The 15,817-nt window shown below is 44.3% G+C and overlaps 1 protein-coding gene and 1 long non-coding RNA gene across 9 annotated transcripts in view; one reads left to right on the forward strand and one right to left on the reverse strand.

Annotated features, from left to right (window-relative positions):
• The window catches only part of LOC121021094 (uncharacterized), a 34,083-nt gene that overhangs the window by 11,581 nt on the left and 6,685 nt on the right, over nucleotides 1–15,817 (reverse strand). For 2 of the 4 annotated variants that reach the window (XR_005786420.1, XR_005786422.1), the window contains exons 2-4: nucleotides 9,981–10,037; nucleotides 8,091–9,520; nucleotides 7,096–7,175 (exon numbers count right to left, since the gene is read on the reverse strand). This is a non-coding gene — a long non-coding RNA (uncharacterized LOC121021094). Of the gene's footprint in view, nucleotides 1–7,095; nucleotides 7,176–8,090; nucleotides 9,521–9,980; nucleotides 10,038–10,886; nucleotides 10,982–11,100; nucleotides 11,212–15,817 lie in introns of those variants that run through there. The other 2 variants (XR_005786421.1, XR_005786423.1) reach the window with 2 other exon arrangements.
• On the forward strand, nucleotides 7,963–13,840 carry RFX5 (regulatory factor X5). 5 transcript variants are annotated; one of them, XM_040461306.1, is made up of 10 exons: nucleotides 8,459–8,476; nucleotides 8,941–9,069; nucleotides 9,300–9,333; nucleotides 9,767–9,849; nucleotides 10,103–10,222; nucleotides 10,430–10,549; nucleotides 10,693–10,774; nucleotides 11,033–11,234; nucleotides 11,475–11,575; nucleotides 11,721–13,840. In XM_040461306.1, the coding sequence occupies exons 2-10, from the start codon at nucleotides 8,954–8,956 to the stop codon at nucleotides 12,711–12,713; spliced, it is 1,851 nt and encodes a 616-aa protein (XP_040317240.1). In that variant the 5' UTR covers nucleotides 8,459–8,476; nucleotides 8,941–8,953; the 3' UTR covers nucleotides 12,714–13,840. The 5 variants fall into 5 exon arrangements, with proteins under 5 accessions (XP_040317242.1, XP_040317241.1, XP_040317240.1 ...); XM_040461308.1 differs by lacking the exons at nucleotides 8,459–8,476; nucleotides 9,767–9,849 and adding an exon at nucleotides 7,963–8,068; XM_040461307.1 differs by lacking the exon at nucleotides 9,767–9,849 and having other exon boundaries at nucleotides 8,419–8,476.

A 15,817-nucleotide genomic window follows, 5' to 3' on the forward strand; every position in this document is an offset into this window, starting at 1 on the left:
GCCACGTTGAGGAAGAAGGAAGCAAAGTCACCGTAAAAGACAAAATAATTCTCAGTCTGAAGCAAAACAACAACAACAACAAAACTGAACTTTTGGGCATATATACCAGAAAACTGAAAATGTATGTTCACACAAAAATCTGTACACAGTTGTTCATAGCAGCTTTACTCGTGACAGCCAAAAACTGGAAACTATCCAAATGTCTTTCAGTGGATTAATGGTTAAACTGCTATATCCATGCCATGGACTATAATACTCAGCAATAAAAAAGGAATAAACTATTAGTACACGCAACGGTCTGGATGGATCTCAAGAGAATTATACTGAGTAAAAAAAAAAAAAAAAAAAAATCTTAAAAGGTTATAGATATTATGATTCAATTTATATAACATTCATGAAATAACAAAAGTATAGAACTGGAGAAAAGATTAGTGGTTTCCAGGGGTTAGGGATGGGACTGGGTGTGTGTTGGGGGGGGATGGCTATCAAAGAGTAGCACAGAGGATTCTTTTAGTGATGGAACTGTTGTGTATCTTGACTGTTGTGATGGTTACACAAATCTACAATGTGATAAAATCGCAGAGAACTAAATATGCATATACGTACATATAAGTGAGTGTATGTAAAACTGGTGAAACCTGAGGAAATTTGGTGAGTTGTATCAATGTCAGTCAGTTTCCTGGTTATGATATGGCACTATGGTTATGCAAAGTGCATCATCAAGGAAACTGGGTGAAGGAAGGGTACATGAGATCTCTCTCTATCTGTATTATTTCTTACAATTATATGTGAATCTACAATTATCTCAAAAGAAAAAATAACACAGAAGTCAACATGAAGGAGCTTCCACTGGCCAAAGATGGGACAATTAGAGTTTCAAAGAGAACAATAATTGAAATAGATTGAAATACACTATGTTAAAATCCAGAAGTTCATGAAAACACACATAGGAAAACTCTAATTGGTCATGTTTGAAAGATACTAGAAAACCATCTTGTTATTCTGAAAACTGGAGAACAGAGGGAAAGAATCAAGTATTTATCTTGCTTTTCCTCAGGAATCCACCTTAGGACAACCAAATAGTTGATGAGGAAAAGATCTTTAAGGAATTTCAGCTAGTACATTAAGAAGGAATGATAGAATTTGGATAACACCAATTTGTAACTTCTAGTGACAAATGAGCCTAACCAGTGGTCAACAGTAGCTGCTAAAACCATTAAATGAAACACCAAAATGAAATTTTATAATGGATAGAGCTGACCGGCAAAACCAGAACTCACTAATCAATCTGCATCACAAAAAGAGTAATGACCAGGCATTATGTGCTACCTATGAAGTATTCTTGCCAAAACATCAAAATGAATCTGAACAAGTCTCTAGATCTCACAGTCGGTTTACAGGAAATATAGGAGACAGAAGAACTAGTTTCAAAAGCTTAAAAACATTACAAAGATGCAATTGTAAAAATGAAGAATGCGGGAAATTCTACAAAGCAAATGACTTGTTTCCTCAATGAATAAGTTGAAAGAGGGAGGATATAGTTTAGAAAGATTTAAGAAACACATCAACCAAAACTAAATGCAACGTTTGGATCTTATTGATACTGATTTGAACATAACAGGAAATACATTTTTGAGAAAATTAGAGAAATTTGGACACTGGCTGTTCAATGATAATAACTTATGTTTAAGTTTTTTAGGCATTATAATGGCATTGGGACTATGTTTAAAAAAAGTCCCTTTTTTTAAGTTATACTGAAGTATTTACGTGAATACTAAGTTACTTACAGATGTACTGATATAATGAGCACCTCTATTAAAATGACCGGGAGCAGGTAAGTTGGAGAGTGGAGGAGGTACAGATAAAACAAGATTGACCAGATGTTGTTAATAATTCTTTTTTTTAATTTTTTTCTAACATTTATTTACTTTTGAGAGAGAGCACAAGTGGGAGAGAGGCAGAGAGAGAGGGAGACACGGAATCCAAAGCAGACTCCAGGCTCACACAGGGCTCAAGCTCACAAACCATGAGATCATGACCTGAGCCAAAGTTGAACGCTTAACCAACTGAGCCGCCCAAGCGCCCCTCTTGTTAAAATTCTTAAAGTAGGGTGATAGGTATAGGTATGCAGGAGATTATATACTTCCTTCTTCTTTTGTATGTTTGAAAATTTTTCATAATAAAAACTTTTTAAAAATTCACCTGTATCCTAGATCTGTACTTCTGATCCTATATCACTAAAACAGAAACTCCAAAAAGAAGATAGTACTTCCTGTCACAGATGACCCAGTCACCAGCAGTATGTGACCCAAATCTTCCCTAATCCCTGCTGTACCCACCCTGACAGGACCTTTGTCTGTTGTACTCACAAAGATACCACCCCATGCCCCTACACCAGACTAAGGGAGCAAGAATACCAAAACTGAGCTTAGCATGTCTTGAGTCCAATGTATCATCTAGGGGCTCCTGCTAGCACCACGGTCAGCTCCACAAGTTGGTTTATGACACCATCTGGAAAGTTCTAGAGAGTTTGCTGAGCTCAAGGATATGCCCAAAAAAGCTGTAGTCCCAGGCCACCATGTCAAAGAGTATGACAGAGTTCTGGAAGGTGTCCACTCATCATTGGTCCCTTTAGACGGATTAGACCTCCTACCCATTGTAATTTGGGTAAGTCTTTCAGGACAACCTCAGGTAATTGAATTTATCTTAGTGAGGATCACCCTCCTTCTTGCATCTTCCAAAGTTGATTGCCTGGCTGCATGTTCTAAATATCTGCTCCTGGCCATTCTCTGGCACCCTACTGGGAGTCTCTTTCCTGACTTACTGATTTTTGAGGCCTAGCAAACTCTCCGCTCTAAACACTACCTGACTTAGAGGAATATGTACAACATTATGTTAAGTAAACAAATTAAGTCGCAGAGTTATATATATAAGAGAATAGTATAACCCCATTAAAAAAATTTTTTAATGTTTATTTATTTTTGAGAGAGAGAGAGAGAGAGGGTGAGCAGGGGCAGGGCAGGGGCAGAGAGAGAGGGAGACAAAGAACTCGAAGTGGGCTCTAGGCTCCATGCTGTCAGCACAGAGTCCGACGTGGGGCTCAAACTCATGAACTGTGAGATCACGACCTGAGCTGAAGCTGGATGCTTAACCGACTGAGCCACCCAGGCGTCCCTATATTCCCCATTTTTAGGAAAAAATTGAACAAAAACCTTGGATTGGGTGGACCTGGGTTTGTAAGAACATGAAATGGGTATGGAGCATACTTACCAGAATGTGTTGTCCTAGAGGGATGAGGGTTATGTACGAAATTTCTAAGCTGTTTCTAGAACTAAGCGGGAAATATAAAGGCATAGTGCTCCAGTCATCTATCGCTGGATAACAAACCACCCCAACACATAATGACTTAAACCAATGGCAACACTACTTTTTCTCACAAATTTGTAATTTGGACAGGTCTCTATGGGGACTCCATTCAGTGTCAGCTGGAGCAGTTTATTTTTTATTTTTTTTTTTTAATTTTTATTTTTATTTTTATTTTTTTTAATTTTTTTTTCAACGTTTATTTATTTTTGGGACAGAGAGAGACAGAGCATGAACGGGGGAGGGGCAGAGAGAGAGGGAGACACAGAATTGGAAACAGGCTCCAGGCTCCGAGCCATCAGCCCAGAGCCTGACACGGGGCTCGAACTCACGGACCGCGAGATCGTGACCTGGCTGAAGTCGGACGCTTAACCGACTGCGCCACCCAGACGCCCCATGGAGCAGTTTAAAGACTAGAGGCTAGAATCATCCAGTGGCTCACTCACTCCATGTCCAATGATTGACGCTGGCTGTCACCCAGGACATTGGCTGGGGTTATGAGCTACACATGGCCTTTCCATGTGGCTGCTTGGCTTCCTCACAACATGGTGTCTGGGTCCCAAGGGTGAGTGTCCCAAGAGACAGCAAAGAGGAAACTGTACCAGCTATTCTGACCTAGACTTGGAGGTCACACAGCATCACTTTCACTGCATTCCATTCACTGAGATAGTCACAAAGGCCTTCCCAGATTCAGGAGACAGGAAATAGATTCCATCTCTTGATGGGGAAGTGGCAAGGTCCTGGAATAGTCTGTGAAACCAGCAATACTGTTGTGGCTGCATTTGGAAAATATAATCTTCCATATGTAGACACAACTATTTTAATTAATGAAACTTAGGGTGGAAAATGTTCAGCATTAGATAGGAAAACATACTACATAATTACATTAAAACAGTGTATTATTTGGGGCACCTGGGGGCTCAGTCGGTTGAAGTGTCTGACTCTTGATCTCAGCTCAGGTCTTAATCTCAGGGTTGTGAGCTCAAGCCCTGCGTTGGGCTTCACGCTGGGTGTGAAGCCTACTTAAAAACAAACAAACAAAAACCCAGTGTGTTACGGGTGGAGGAATAGACAAACAGAGTCAATAGAAAAGAAGAAGGTCCAGAAACAGACCCAACTAAAAAAGGGAACTTAGCAGGCACCTGGTGGCCCAATTGGTTGAGTGTCCGACTCTTGATTTTAGCTCAGGTCATGATCCCAGTGGAGCCTGCTTGAAATTCTCTCTCTCTTCCTCTGCCCCTCTTCCCTGCTCATGCGCGCTCTCTCTCTCTCTCTCTCAAAGATAAAAATAAATAAATAAAATAAAAATAAACATAAAAAAAGGGAACTTAGTACCTGATAAGAGTATGAAAGGAAAGCTATAACAAGAAGGAAATGAGGGGCGCCTGGCTGGGTCAGTTGGTGGAGCACGCAACTCTTGATCTCTGGGTTGTGAGCTCTAATCCCACATTGGGTATAGAGATTGCTTAAAAAAATTAAGTCTTTAAAAAAAAGAAGAAGAAGAAGTAAATGATAAATATTTTGAAAAGACTGTCCGTCTATTTGGAAAACAAACAAATTAAATTAGATCCTATGGAAGACATTGTCGATTGGCTCTTGAAGAAACATTCCCAAAACTCTTTTCCGTTGCTCACTGAAGGTAAGTTATATCTTTACTTTTATGGTAATAATTCTATTACTCTTACTCTTTACCACATATGTATTTATCCATAAACAATATATTAATGCAGTTTTGCCTGCCATCAAATTTTGCAAATTGCATCGTACTGTATTGTTCTCTTCCGTGTTATAGTTCTTTCACGGTTTCTAAAGATTCGTCCTTGTAGATGCATGTGGCTGTGGCTCATTCATTCCCACTGCCCTATGACATTCCATCGTATGAATATACCACAACTTTTCACTCTACTGTTGATGGACATTGGGGTTCCCAGGTTTTGCTAATGCAAACAGTGAAACTATAAATCCTACTGCCTCTGTCTTCAAGGCATGTTTGTAGGAGTAGGATTGTTGAATTTAAAATATTTCCATATTCGACATTATCAAGTAATTCCAAACTCTTTCAAAATGATTACAGCAAACCACGTCCCCACCAGCAGTGGGTGAGGGCTCGTCTGGGCCCACAGCCGTGTCAGCTCTCAGCATTGGCAGACTTTGGAATTGTTGCCAATTTAGTGGGTATGAAATGGCATCTTATCGTGGTTTTAATTTGGAATTTCTTGATTACTATAGAGAGTGAACACCTTTTCATATGTCTATGAACCATTTCTGCTTCTTTCTTGAAATTCCTGTTGATCTTCTCTGCCCATTTTTTGATTTGGCTATTTATCTTTTTATTTGTAGAAGGCCTTTATAAATTCCAGATAATAATCCTTTGTCAGTTATATGTCTTGAAAGTATCTTCTCCCAACGTGTGGCTTGATTTTATATACTTTTCATAGTGGTTTTAAAAATAAATTTAAGTTTTTAATATTAATGTATCTAAATTTATCCATCTTTTCTTTTATGGTTTGCTTTCTAATGTTCAACAAATTCACTCCCAATATTAGTAGGCATTGTACAATAGTGTTTAGAGCAAATTCTGAATCCAGATAGCCTAGGTTCAGATCTTGGCTCTCTCACTTACTGTGTGACATTGGGCAAATTATTAACCTCTCAATGCCTCAGTCTTCTCATCTGTAAAATAGGGATAATCACAGTACCTATCGGCTAGAGTTGCTATGAGATAAAGTGGCAACATCTGGGAGGCCCTTAAAGGAATCCTCGGCACATATTAAACTCTATATAAGTTCTTGCTATTACTGTGGTGATGCTTACCAGATAATTTTTATTGTTACTTCTCAGGGCAAGGTACATCATACCTCATTCAGCTTTATATCCCTAGCCCTTAGCACAATGCCTGGCATAAATGAATACCTGCCTTTTTTCCCCATCTCAAGTCTCTCCCCCTACACAACCTCACCTTCTACAGTGCTGTCAAAATAATCTCCTTTACAGAGCTATGATACTTTTTCTCTCTTTCCTGAAATTTCCATTTATTCCCCACCACCTGCGAATTCCTAAGCTGGCATAATTTATCCCAAACTCTTTTTCCAATCAAGTGCTCTATATTTCCCTTCATACCAAACCGTGGTGTTTGGGGGTACCTTTCCATCAGTCTATATCCATATTTGTATATGAATATCTACGAATATGTATCTACACGGCCTAGGACAGTGTTCAAGAGAATGCGCTCTGAAGGCAGACTGCTTGCCTTTGGATTCTGATTCCAGCACTTAACTACATATGTAACTGTGGACAAGTCCCTTCACTTCTCCAAATCCCAGTTTCTTTGCCTGGAAAACGGAGGCGGTAAGTACCTTCCTCAAAGAGCTGCCAGGAGCATTAAATGAGGTGTTTAGCATTTGGTATGGTGTCTAGCACACAGTAAACATCAGACACATTTTTGCTGTTACTAGAAAACCGTCTTGCCACTATATCTTTATTCCCCCAAACTCTGCAATTCCCTGGGTTCTCCCAGTACCCACAGAAGCTAGTAGTAGATAAATGGAGGCTAAAAAGGGCAAAGGTGACAAGATCAGGCATCATTGCTGTCCTCCTTACAAAAGTACACTGATGATGAGACTAGAGAATGTATTAGAAGTCAGGACTCCAAATACAGTTTTAGGTGTAACGTATCTGTTGTGCCAAACAAAATACATCCATTCAAAAAATCGTTAACCTGCAGTCCCTTACCTTTGAAATTAGATGCAAAACTTAGTCCTCACGTGCATTTTTCATAGCAGAGGGTCCACTGCTTTCATTTGACTCGCGATCTAAACAAAGCCGTAACCGAAAGGTTAACAACCCATGGCCTATTCAGCACAATGTTCTCTTCAAGAGTTCATGTGGGCATCCAGCACCCCCTGGGGGTGTCAGTCAAAATTCCAGTGTTCACCGAGTGCAGAACTACAGGTATGCAAATACATTAGCAACTCTTCGGAAGGAAATAAAATACCCACGGGAAACCAAGAAACGCTTGGCATTTTAACTTAATGTGGTACAGCTGCTGAGATTTTGAGGCCTCCATCAGAGAGCAACATGAGCCCGTGTTTGCAGATTTGCTGTGAATGCCTGTAGGCTGTGTTGAGGGCGGGGGTCGGAGGGTGGGGTGTTCAACTTATTTTTCATCAAAAGGAGGTGGTGTGAACTTTCAGCGAACCTCCATCACTACTACCCATAATTTTCCAGTTATTTTATCAGCCACTGATTCTTTTCTTCCAGTTGCTCTGACAACCGAAGGCAAAACTGAAACCCTGAAGACGAGGGCAAAGGAAAAGAAAGCTCCAAAGGGAGCCCAGCGCCCGGCCTTTCGTCCTGCGGTCCCTTTAAGAGAAGAACCTCTCGGGACCGGCAGTCCCAACCGACCCCAGTTTTAACCGAAACCTAACCCGGACTTCCCCCTCTTCACTCAAATAAGACCAACTTTGGATTTTCCCTCCCCTATTGACCAATCAGAATCTGTTACCAGGCAGACTTTAGCAGCCGCCGGTGCGAGCCCGGCGCCTTCTGTCTCCGGGTGGCCGCAACGACCAATGAGAGAACAGGCCGCGCGAGTCTCTAGGCAGATCGGGACTGCTCCAGCCACTCAGAAAAAAGAAAATAAAGCAACGCACGAGCCCGCTGGGCCAGGACCGTGGGGCTGGGCTGGAGTGAAGGTGGCTACGAGGTAGTTTCTCTTTCTCCCTTACCTTTATTGTTGCTTGTGTTGGAAGGCGACTGTTCAAAGGTAGGGAGGGGACAGTATGAGTTGGGAGGAGAGCAGAAAAAGATTGTGGCCGTATTTTCAACAGCTCCTTCGCCCATGTGCACGTGCCCCGAATCCGGGACCCCGTTCCCCCAACCGGGTTTCCTACGCCCAGCCCAGGAGTTCGCCCCTCTGAAGCCTCCCACCTTGCAGCAACGCGGGATTGAATGCAGGGGGAAGGGAGGGAGGTGGGGGTGCGCCTCAGGATGGGAGGTTGAGGGAGATGACGTAGGGACCGGCGACGTGGGGAGGGGGAGCCGCGGGGGAAGCCGTGGCGAGATTAAGTAATGAGAACTTGGGCCCAGTTTTTTCCAAGCCTGCAAGGGCAGAGTATGTTCGTATCCTTTCTGACCTCCCAGGAAAATTCAGGCGTGAGGAGAATCGGAGAACTTTGTTTTGTGGTGGTTCTTGTTTTTGGTTTTTTAAGGGGGTGAGGGCGGGACGGGGCCAGAGGCAGAAATGGACATTTCTAACGTGGATTCCCAACCCGCCTATCTCTTCCTGTACAGTTTTCCACACTCAGGAGACTGCAGGAAGCGGGGGGGGGGGGGGGGGCAGATAGAATGGGGGTGGCAGAGATCTCTTTGGGTATATATGGGCCTGGAGAAGTAATGGGATCATTTCTAATTTGGGGAGAAGGCAAGTGGTGAGAAAAAAAGACCACTGAGGACATTCAGAGGCTTTCTGTTTCTCTGTGTTTCTGGGTAGGGAGACGAGGAGCGCCTGGGGAGCGGCGGGGTGGCTCCAGGGGAAGGGAGGTTGAATCTTCCTGTCGTGTCTCCTCTCAACTCTAGCCCTCATGCCGGGATGGCAGAAGATGAACCCGACGCTAAGAGCCCCAAGACTGGGGGACGGCCCCCCTCAGGTAGTGCTGAGGCGGGAGAACCCACCACCCTTCTTCAGAGGCTCCGAGGTACCATTTCGTAAGTACTCCTCACCACCTCCAAGTCTTGCTCCAGAACCGTAGCACTTCACTTCCTCTGTAGATGAACTGGCTCTCCCTGAGCAAGTGCCTGTGAGCACTGGGAGATTCTCCATCATGGTAGCCGTTGCTGAGCACCTGTCAGGCCTCTCAGCCCTCTTCCTCTCCCTAACAGTTAGACACCAGGGAAAATCTTGTGTGTGACCTCCAGCTTTCTCCTCTCCTCCACAGCAAGGCCGTGCAGAACAAAGTCGAGGGGATCCTGGTGAGTGTTTTCGGGAAGAGGGCAGTAGAGAGATGGAGTTGGTGCAGCGGGGAGGAGGAGGAAGAGGGTATGCCTAAGTGAAAGGTTTCTGTGGGACAAGCAGTGTTGTCTTCCCCGTCAGAAGATAATTGGCTTTGCAACTTGCTGCCAGTTTGACCTTGAGCATCTTAGTTCATCTCTCTGTGACCTGTGGTATAGACACTCAGTAGGAATAAAATCAAAGCCATTCCCCTCCACTCCCCTCTCACCATGGTAGCTCACCTAGGTGCCTCTCAGATAGAGTGAGAACCCAGCGCCAGATCATTTCTAAGGTCCTTTTTCACTCTGACAGTCTCTAAGGCAGCCCAATTTGGGGGGAAGGATCAGAAGATCCTACCTTGGGTCCTTCTTGGCCTTATTTTTTTTCCCTTGCCTCTGTTCCTCCCAACCTCAGCAAGATGTACAGAAATTCTCAGACAACGACAAGCTGTATCTCTACCTTCAGCTCCCCTCAGGACCCAGTACTGGAGACAAAAGGTAGGTTTGGTGCTACAGTTGAAGGCGTCAGAGGTTCTGGTTCTTAAAGGAAGGCTCACTGAGATGGGGCTGGGTGACTAGGAATACTCATAACCGCTTGATAAAGAAGGAAATGTGCTGTCCTGGTTTACCTGGAAAAGGTGGATTCCGGGCCGAGTGATTTGGTCCAGCACTGCTGAAGTGGTAGTCTGTTGAGAACCACAGCCAACTATTAGGATCTTAGTAAGGTGTGTCCCTTTTACTTCTCTTGCAGCTCAGAGCCAAGTACACTTAGCAATGAGGAGTACATGTATGCCTATCGATGGATCCGCAACCATCTAGAAGAGCATACTGACACCTGTTTGCCAAAGCAAAGTGTTTATGATGCCTATCGGTGGGTGAATGGGGGGCTGGGGTGTGGGTTGGTGGGCTAGGACTACTCCCTCACTCCTGGAGAGCTCCCTGCCTTGATAGAGCCCCACTGACTTGTTAAGGGGTTTCCCATACTTGATGCCAGGGACCCTCCGAATCTACCCATGATTCAGATACTCACTGGTGTCTAAGTATCTTCCCTCTTTGCCCCCTCCCCCCACTTACTCAGGAAGTACTGTGAGAGTCTTGCCTGTTGCCGCCCACTCAGCACCGCCAACTTTGGCAAAATCATCAGAGAGATCTTCCCTGACATCAAGGCCCGAAGGCTTGGTGGCCGAGGCCAGTCCAAGTATCCTTGAGTGGAGAGGTTGGGGCTGGAGGATGGACCTGGGGAGGAAAACTTAGGGTGTGGAGGGCCAGGAGTAGAAACAGCCTAACCTTCCCACGGGGCTTGGAGATCCCCATTGTTGGCTGCTCTTTAACTTGTCTCAGATATTGCTACAGTGGCATACGAAGGAAGACCTTGGTGTCTATGCCACCCTTACCTGGACTTGACCTGAAGGGCTCTGAGAGTGTAAGTAACAAACAACCCTCCGATTGCATTCTTCTCTCCGAAGTGGAGGGTGACACAGCCTAGGTCATTCTGCATATAGCTTCTGGGTGTATAGGATATTCCCTTTACCTACCCGATGGCTCAGGCAGACGGTGAAGAGAATTTGTGGGTTCCTGGGGCGAGTTACTCCCATTTGCAGTCTGGTCTTGCTGTGGTTGACACTGGTGTCTGAGAGGGGCCAAGGTGGGGTGTGACTGGGCATGTCCTTCCCCACTACAGCCAGAAATGGGCCCAGAAGTAACCCCAGCACCCCGGGACGAATTGGTTGAGGCAGCCTGTGCTCTGACCTGTGACTGGGCAGAACGAATCCTGAAACGATCCTTCAGTTCCATCGTTGAAGTCGCCCGCTTCCTCCTGCAGCAGCACCTCATCTCTGCCCGGTCTGCCCCTGCCCACGTACTCAAGGCAGTGGGGCTCGCTGGTGGGTGGACCATCATCTCTCAAGTCCTGAGAAACTCTCTGCCACTTTCAACTTCATAGGCCCTCCCAGCTGCTAGGGTAGAGACACCTTGCATTTGCTTTCTATTTCTAGTGGCCCTTATAGGACATTAGGTCATGCCTTAGACCGCCTTCTTCCTCCTTCTCCACCAGTCAGAGTTGCCTCACTTGTCCATTGTTTCCTCCTCACCCTCGCCTTACTACCTTTCCTGCACCTCCACAGATGACGATGAACATGCCCCTCGGGAGCGGTCCTCTAAATCCAAGAATGGTGTTGAGAGCCTAGAGGGTGGAGCCCATAAGAAACCAGAGAGACCAGCCCAGGTAAGGAAGTTGATGCCCCTGACCTTGCTGCCCTGGGCTGGGGGCTTTTGGTATCCCTTTCCCCATATTTTCTCACCCTTCTATGCCTGTGTTGACTCCAGTGTCCAGTCTTCCCACTTAACTGTGTCCTCTCTTTACCTTTTAGCCACCTAAGGAGCCGGAACCCCGTGCTGGGGCTGGCCCTCCTGCACGTGGAGAGCGGAAGAAGAGTGTAGTGGAGAGCCCAGCCCCAGCAGCCAGTAACCCACAGGTTAATGCCCTGGTGGCCCGGCTGCCTCTGCTCCTTCCCCGGGCCCCTCGCTCACTTATTCCACCACTCCAAGTCTCTCCACCCATCCTGGCCCCCAAGCTTTCTTCAGGCCCTCTGAAAGTGGCTCTGCCCAGTAGGGCTGGGGGACCCCAGGCAGCTGTGCCCATCATTAACATGATCTTACCAGCTGTTCCTGCTTTGCCTGGACCCGGGCCTGGGCCTGGGCCTGGGCCTGGGCCTGGGCAAGCCCTACCTGGGGTGCTCGCTCAGCCACGGGGCACAGAGAACAGGGAGGTAGGCATAGGTGGTGACCCAGGACCCCATGACAAAGGTGTCAAGAGATCAGCAGAAGTACCTGTGAGTGAGGCCATTGGGCAGGATCCACCAGCTAAAGCAGCAAAGCAGGATATAGAGGATACAGGAAGTGATGCCAAAAGAAAACGGGGGCGCCCTCGAAAAAAATCAGGTGGAAGTAGGGAAAGGAACTCTACCCCTGACAAGTCAGCAGCTGCCGTGGACTCTGCCCAGCCCTGCCGGTTACCACGGGAGACATGGGCCTCTGCAGGGGAGAGCAACTCTGCCAGAGGGTCAGGGAGACCAGGGCCAGTGGGAGGGGCTGAGAAGGGGATGGTGCTTGCCCGGGATCAGGAAGATGGTGTTTCCAGAGGAGGAAAGGGCCCCAGTTCCCGGCATGCCAAAGAAGCAGAAGATAAAATTCCTCTGGTCACCTCAAAAGTGAGTGTCATCAAGGGCAGTAGAAGCCAAAAGGAGGCTCTTCCAAAGGGAGAGGTAGACACCGCAGCACAGGGTAATAAAGACTTAAAAGGGCACGTGCTTCAGAATTCCTTATCCCATGAAGGGAAAGACCCCCAAGCAACACCCCCTTGATAGGTACGTGGGGAAAAGTGTTTATATTCACATTAACTCTACCTGCCTAGTAGAGGCCCTTCTCTGCACTTGCTTCTCATTTGGCTCTTCTTTTCCTAAGGCAGTTCATTCTCCTGTAGAGACTGCTGAGGCCCCCTTGTCTTACACAGTGTCTGGCTCCTGCCTCTGATGTTTCCAGCTCAATACCCTTGGCTTTAGAGTCCTTGATAAATGTAGTGACTGTCTTACCTGGATCTCTGCTATCCTGTGGGAGGATAGGGATGGAGTAAGTATGATGAATGTATCGGCTAGGAATCTTTCGGTTTTAAATCAAAGAAAACCTTACAAACTGGCTTAAAAATTAAGACTTCCTGGCTCACGTAACCGTGAAGTCCAGAGGTAGTACTGGCTCCAGGGAGAGCTGATGTGGTGGCTCAACCCGTTTCTAAATACCTGATCTCCCCCCCTGCTGCTGCCTTCTATAGGATCGTTTTAAACCTGGGCCACCTCATGGCTGCCAGCACTCCTGGGATTACACGTTTTCTCATTTATATCCAACCTGAAAAGGGAACATCTTTGTGCCAGGAATCTTAGCAGAAGCATCAAGATTGACTCTGATTAAGCCATCCTGGGTCACATGCCCACCCCTAACCAATCACTGTGGCCAGAAGGATGGTATATGCTAATTTGTTCATTCTACATCGGGGAAAGCCTGGGATCAGCCTCCTTAGAATCACAAAGGTCTCCAAACGGGCAGTTCCTGGGGAGGCAGCTGACGCGGGCCACACTATAAAGTACATGTGGTTTTAGCTTGCTAGGTTAGGATCGGCTACACCTGTTTCCTTTTTCCCCTCCCTGTCTTGCATTTTCCTTACTGCAGCTATAATAATAGTCTCTTTCCTCTGGTAGGCTCAGAAGGAATGAGAGGGAAGTCCCTCTCCTTTAAGGACTCTCTTTGGTCTCGTTTAGATGATACTTCCTACATTTCAGAGATGGAGATCCTTCCCTTTCCTGTTTCTGAATGTTTGTTTTTTCCTCATTCTGCTTCCCTACTCATTCTGCTTTCCCGACCCTACTGCCAGCTTTCACCAAGTGGAGTGAAAGATGAACTTCTTAGCCATTTTATTAAATCCATTCTGTATCCACCAGGTGTCAGTCTCTTGTCATACATGTGTCAGGACTTAGCCAGGATTGTGGGGTTTAGGCTAGGTGTGTGGAAGGAGGTAGCTCTGCAGATCAGCACCAATAGGAAGGGAACCCAGACCTTATGTTCTCCTTTGGAAAAGCAGTAAACCAATATTTACTGAGGACCTACTTTGTCTTCTGCGTAGGGTAGCTTCTGTCAGGGAATCTGGTTCTGCCCAGGAAATAAATTTTCTTTCAGGGAGACTTCATTTCCACCACAGCATATTTTTTAAAATTATAATATGTAATATTTGATATATATAAAGAATATATTTAACATGAATAAATTATGAAACATAATTAAGTGAATACCTTTGACCCATCACTCAAATTATGCATTAAAACATTAGAAATACCGTTGAGTTTCTTGTGTTCCTACCCTGGCCTATTCTGCTGCCTCTCCCCAGACAATAACCACTGTCCTTAACTTTGTGTTTATTAGTTACCTACATACACACACACACACACACACACACACACACACACACACACAAATATATGTGTATATGTGTATCTCTATATTTAACCATATACATACAATATTCTTTTAAAATATTCAGTTTTGCCTTTTTAGCTTTACAAAAATTTTGTACTCTAATAGTCCCCTGCAGTTTTTCACCTAACACTATTTTTAAGATTCATCTATGTTGTAAGTAGCTATAATGCTCATTTTTCACCTGTAGAGTATTCTACACATTCACCTATTACTGGACATTTGGGTTGTTTCCATTTTTTTGCTATTACAAACAGTGTTGCTATGAACATTCTTGTACCTGTTAGTGCCTTTTTTTTTTAAGATTTCGAAAAAAAGGTTTCTAAGATGGTTCATTTGATCTGTGCATCCTCTGAGTTGGGAACTGTTCCCTCTCATTCTCTGGAAGAGTTGACATCAGATCAGTAAAACTCAACTGTTGAACCATTTTTGCCTGGCATTCCTTTTTGGGAAAAATTTTAACCATTGATTGGACTTTCTATTTTTTGTTGAGTCAATTTAGGTTAAGTGTTTTTTTTAGGATTTTGTAATTTCATGTCTTTTTTTTTAATTAAAATTTTTTCCTTTTTTTTTTCCCCTCTGTGCTCTCTGGGTAGTCATGTACTTTGTTTTTCATTTCTACTATTTACTTTTACCTTCTTTTGCACCAGAAATTTGTTATTTTACTTATTCAGCTACTACTTTTGGTTTTGTTGATCCTCTCCCTTATGTATTGTTTTCCATTTCATTAATTATGGATATTATCTATAGTATTTCCTTTTTTCTGCTTTCTTTAGATTTAATTTTATGTTCTTCCATAACATCTTAATTTTGACACCTAACCTAATTTTCAAGCTGTTATTTTTTTCTACTGTAAGTTTTTGAGGACCTGTTTCCCTACATCCCCCCAATTTTTCTGTTGTAAATTAATTATAACTTAGTCCTAAGATATTTAAATTACCTTTATGATTTGTGATTTATGAATTATTTAGAACAATTTTTTGAACTTCCAAACATCTGAATATTTAAAGTTTTACCATTTTGATACCCACTTTCAACTTTAATCATTTGTACTCAGAGATGTGGTACCCTATGATGCTAAATTTTTGAAACTCGTTGGGTTTGTTATTTTGTATTTCTGTAACTTTCCTGGATATCTAAATCTGTTTTGTTTTCTGCTCACTCTTGCCTGTGGTAGCTTGTTTCTTTGTATATTTTCAATCTTGGGGTTTTGAGCTCAAATTTTGTTAAACTTAATCTATGGGAATCCAGAGAGCCTAAATTGGGGGCACTTTCCTGCAGAGAAGATTTGCATTTGCTTCTGCCAGGAGCCAAATGATGCTCCTGACCTGGGACTGTGTTAGCCCCTTCATGGGGCTCAGTTTCTTTCAGGAGTCCCAGGTTTTCTCCCCTTCCTTGGCTAGGCCCGGGGTTTAGCCTCTGTTCACAATACTGTTCACTCCTTCAT

Source organism: Herpailurus yagouaroundi, unplaced genomic scaffold, assembly GCF_014898765.1.
Source record: "Herpailurus yagouaroundi ecotype Mexico unplaced genomic scaffold, PumYag 254, whole genome shotgun sequence".
Classification (NCBI taxonomy): domain Eukaryota; kingdom Metazoa; phylum Chordata; class Mammalia; order Carnivora; family Felidae; genus Herpailurus; species Herpailurus yagouaroundi.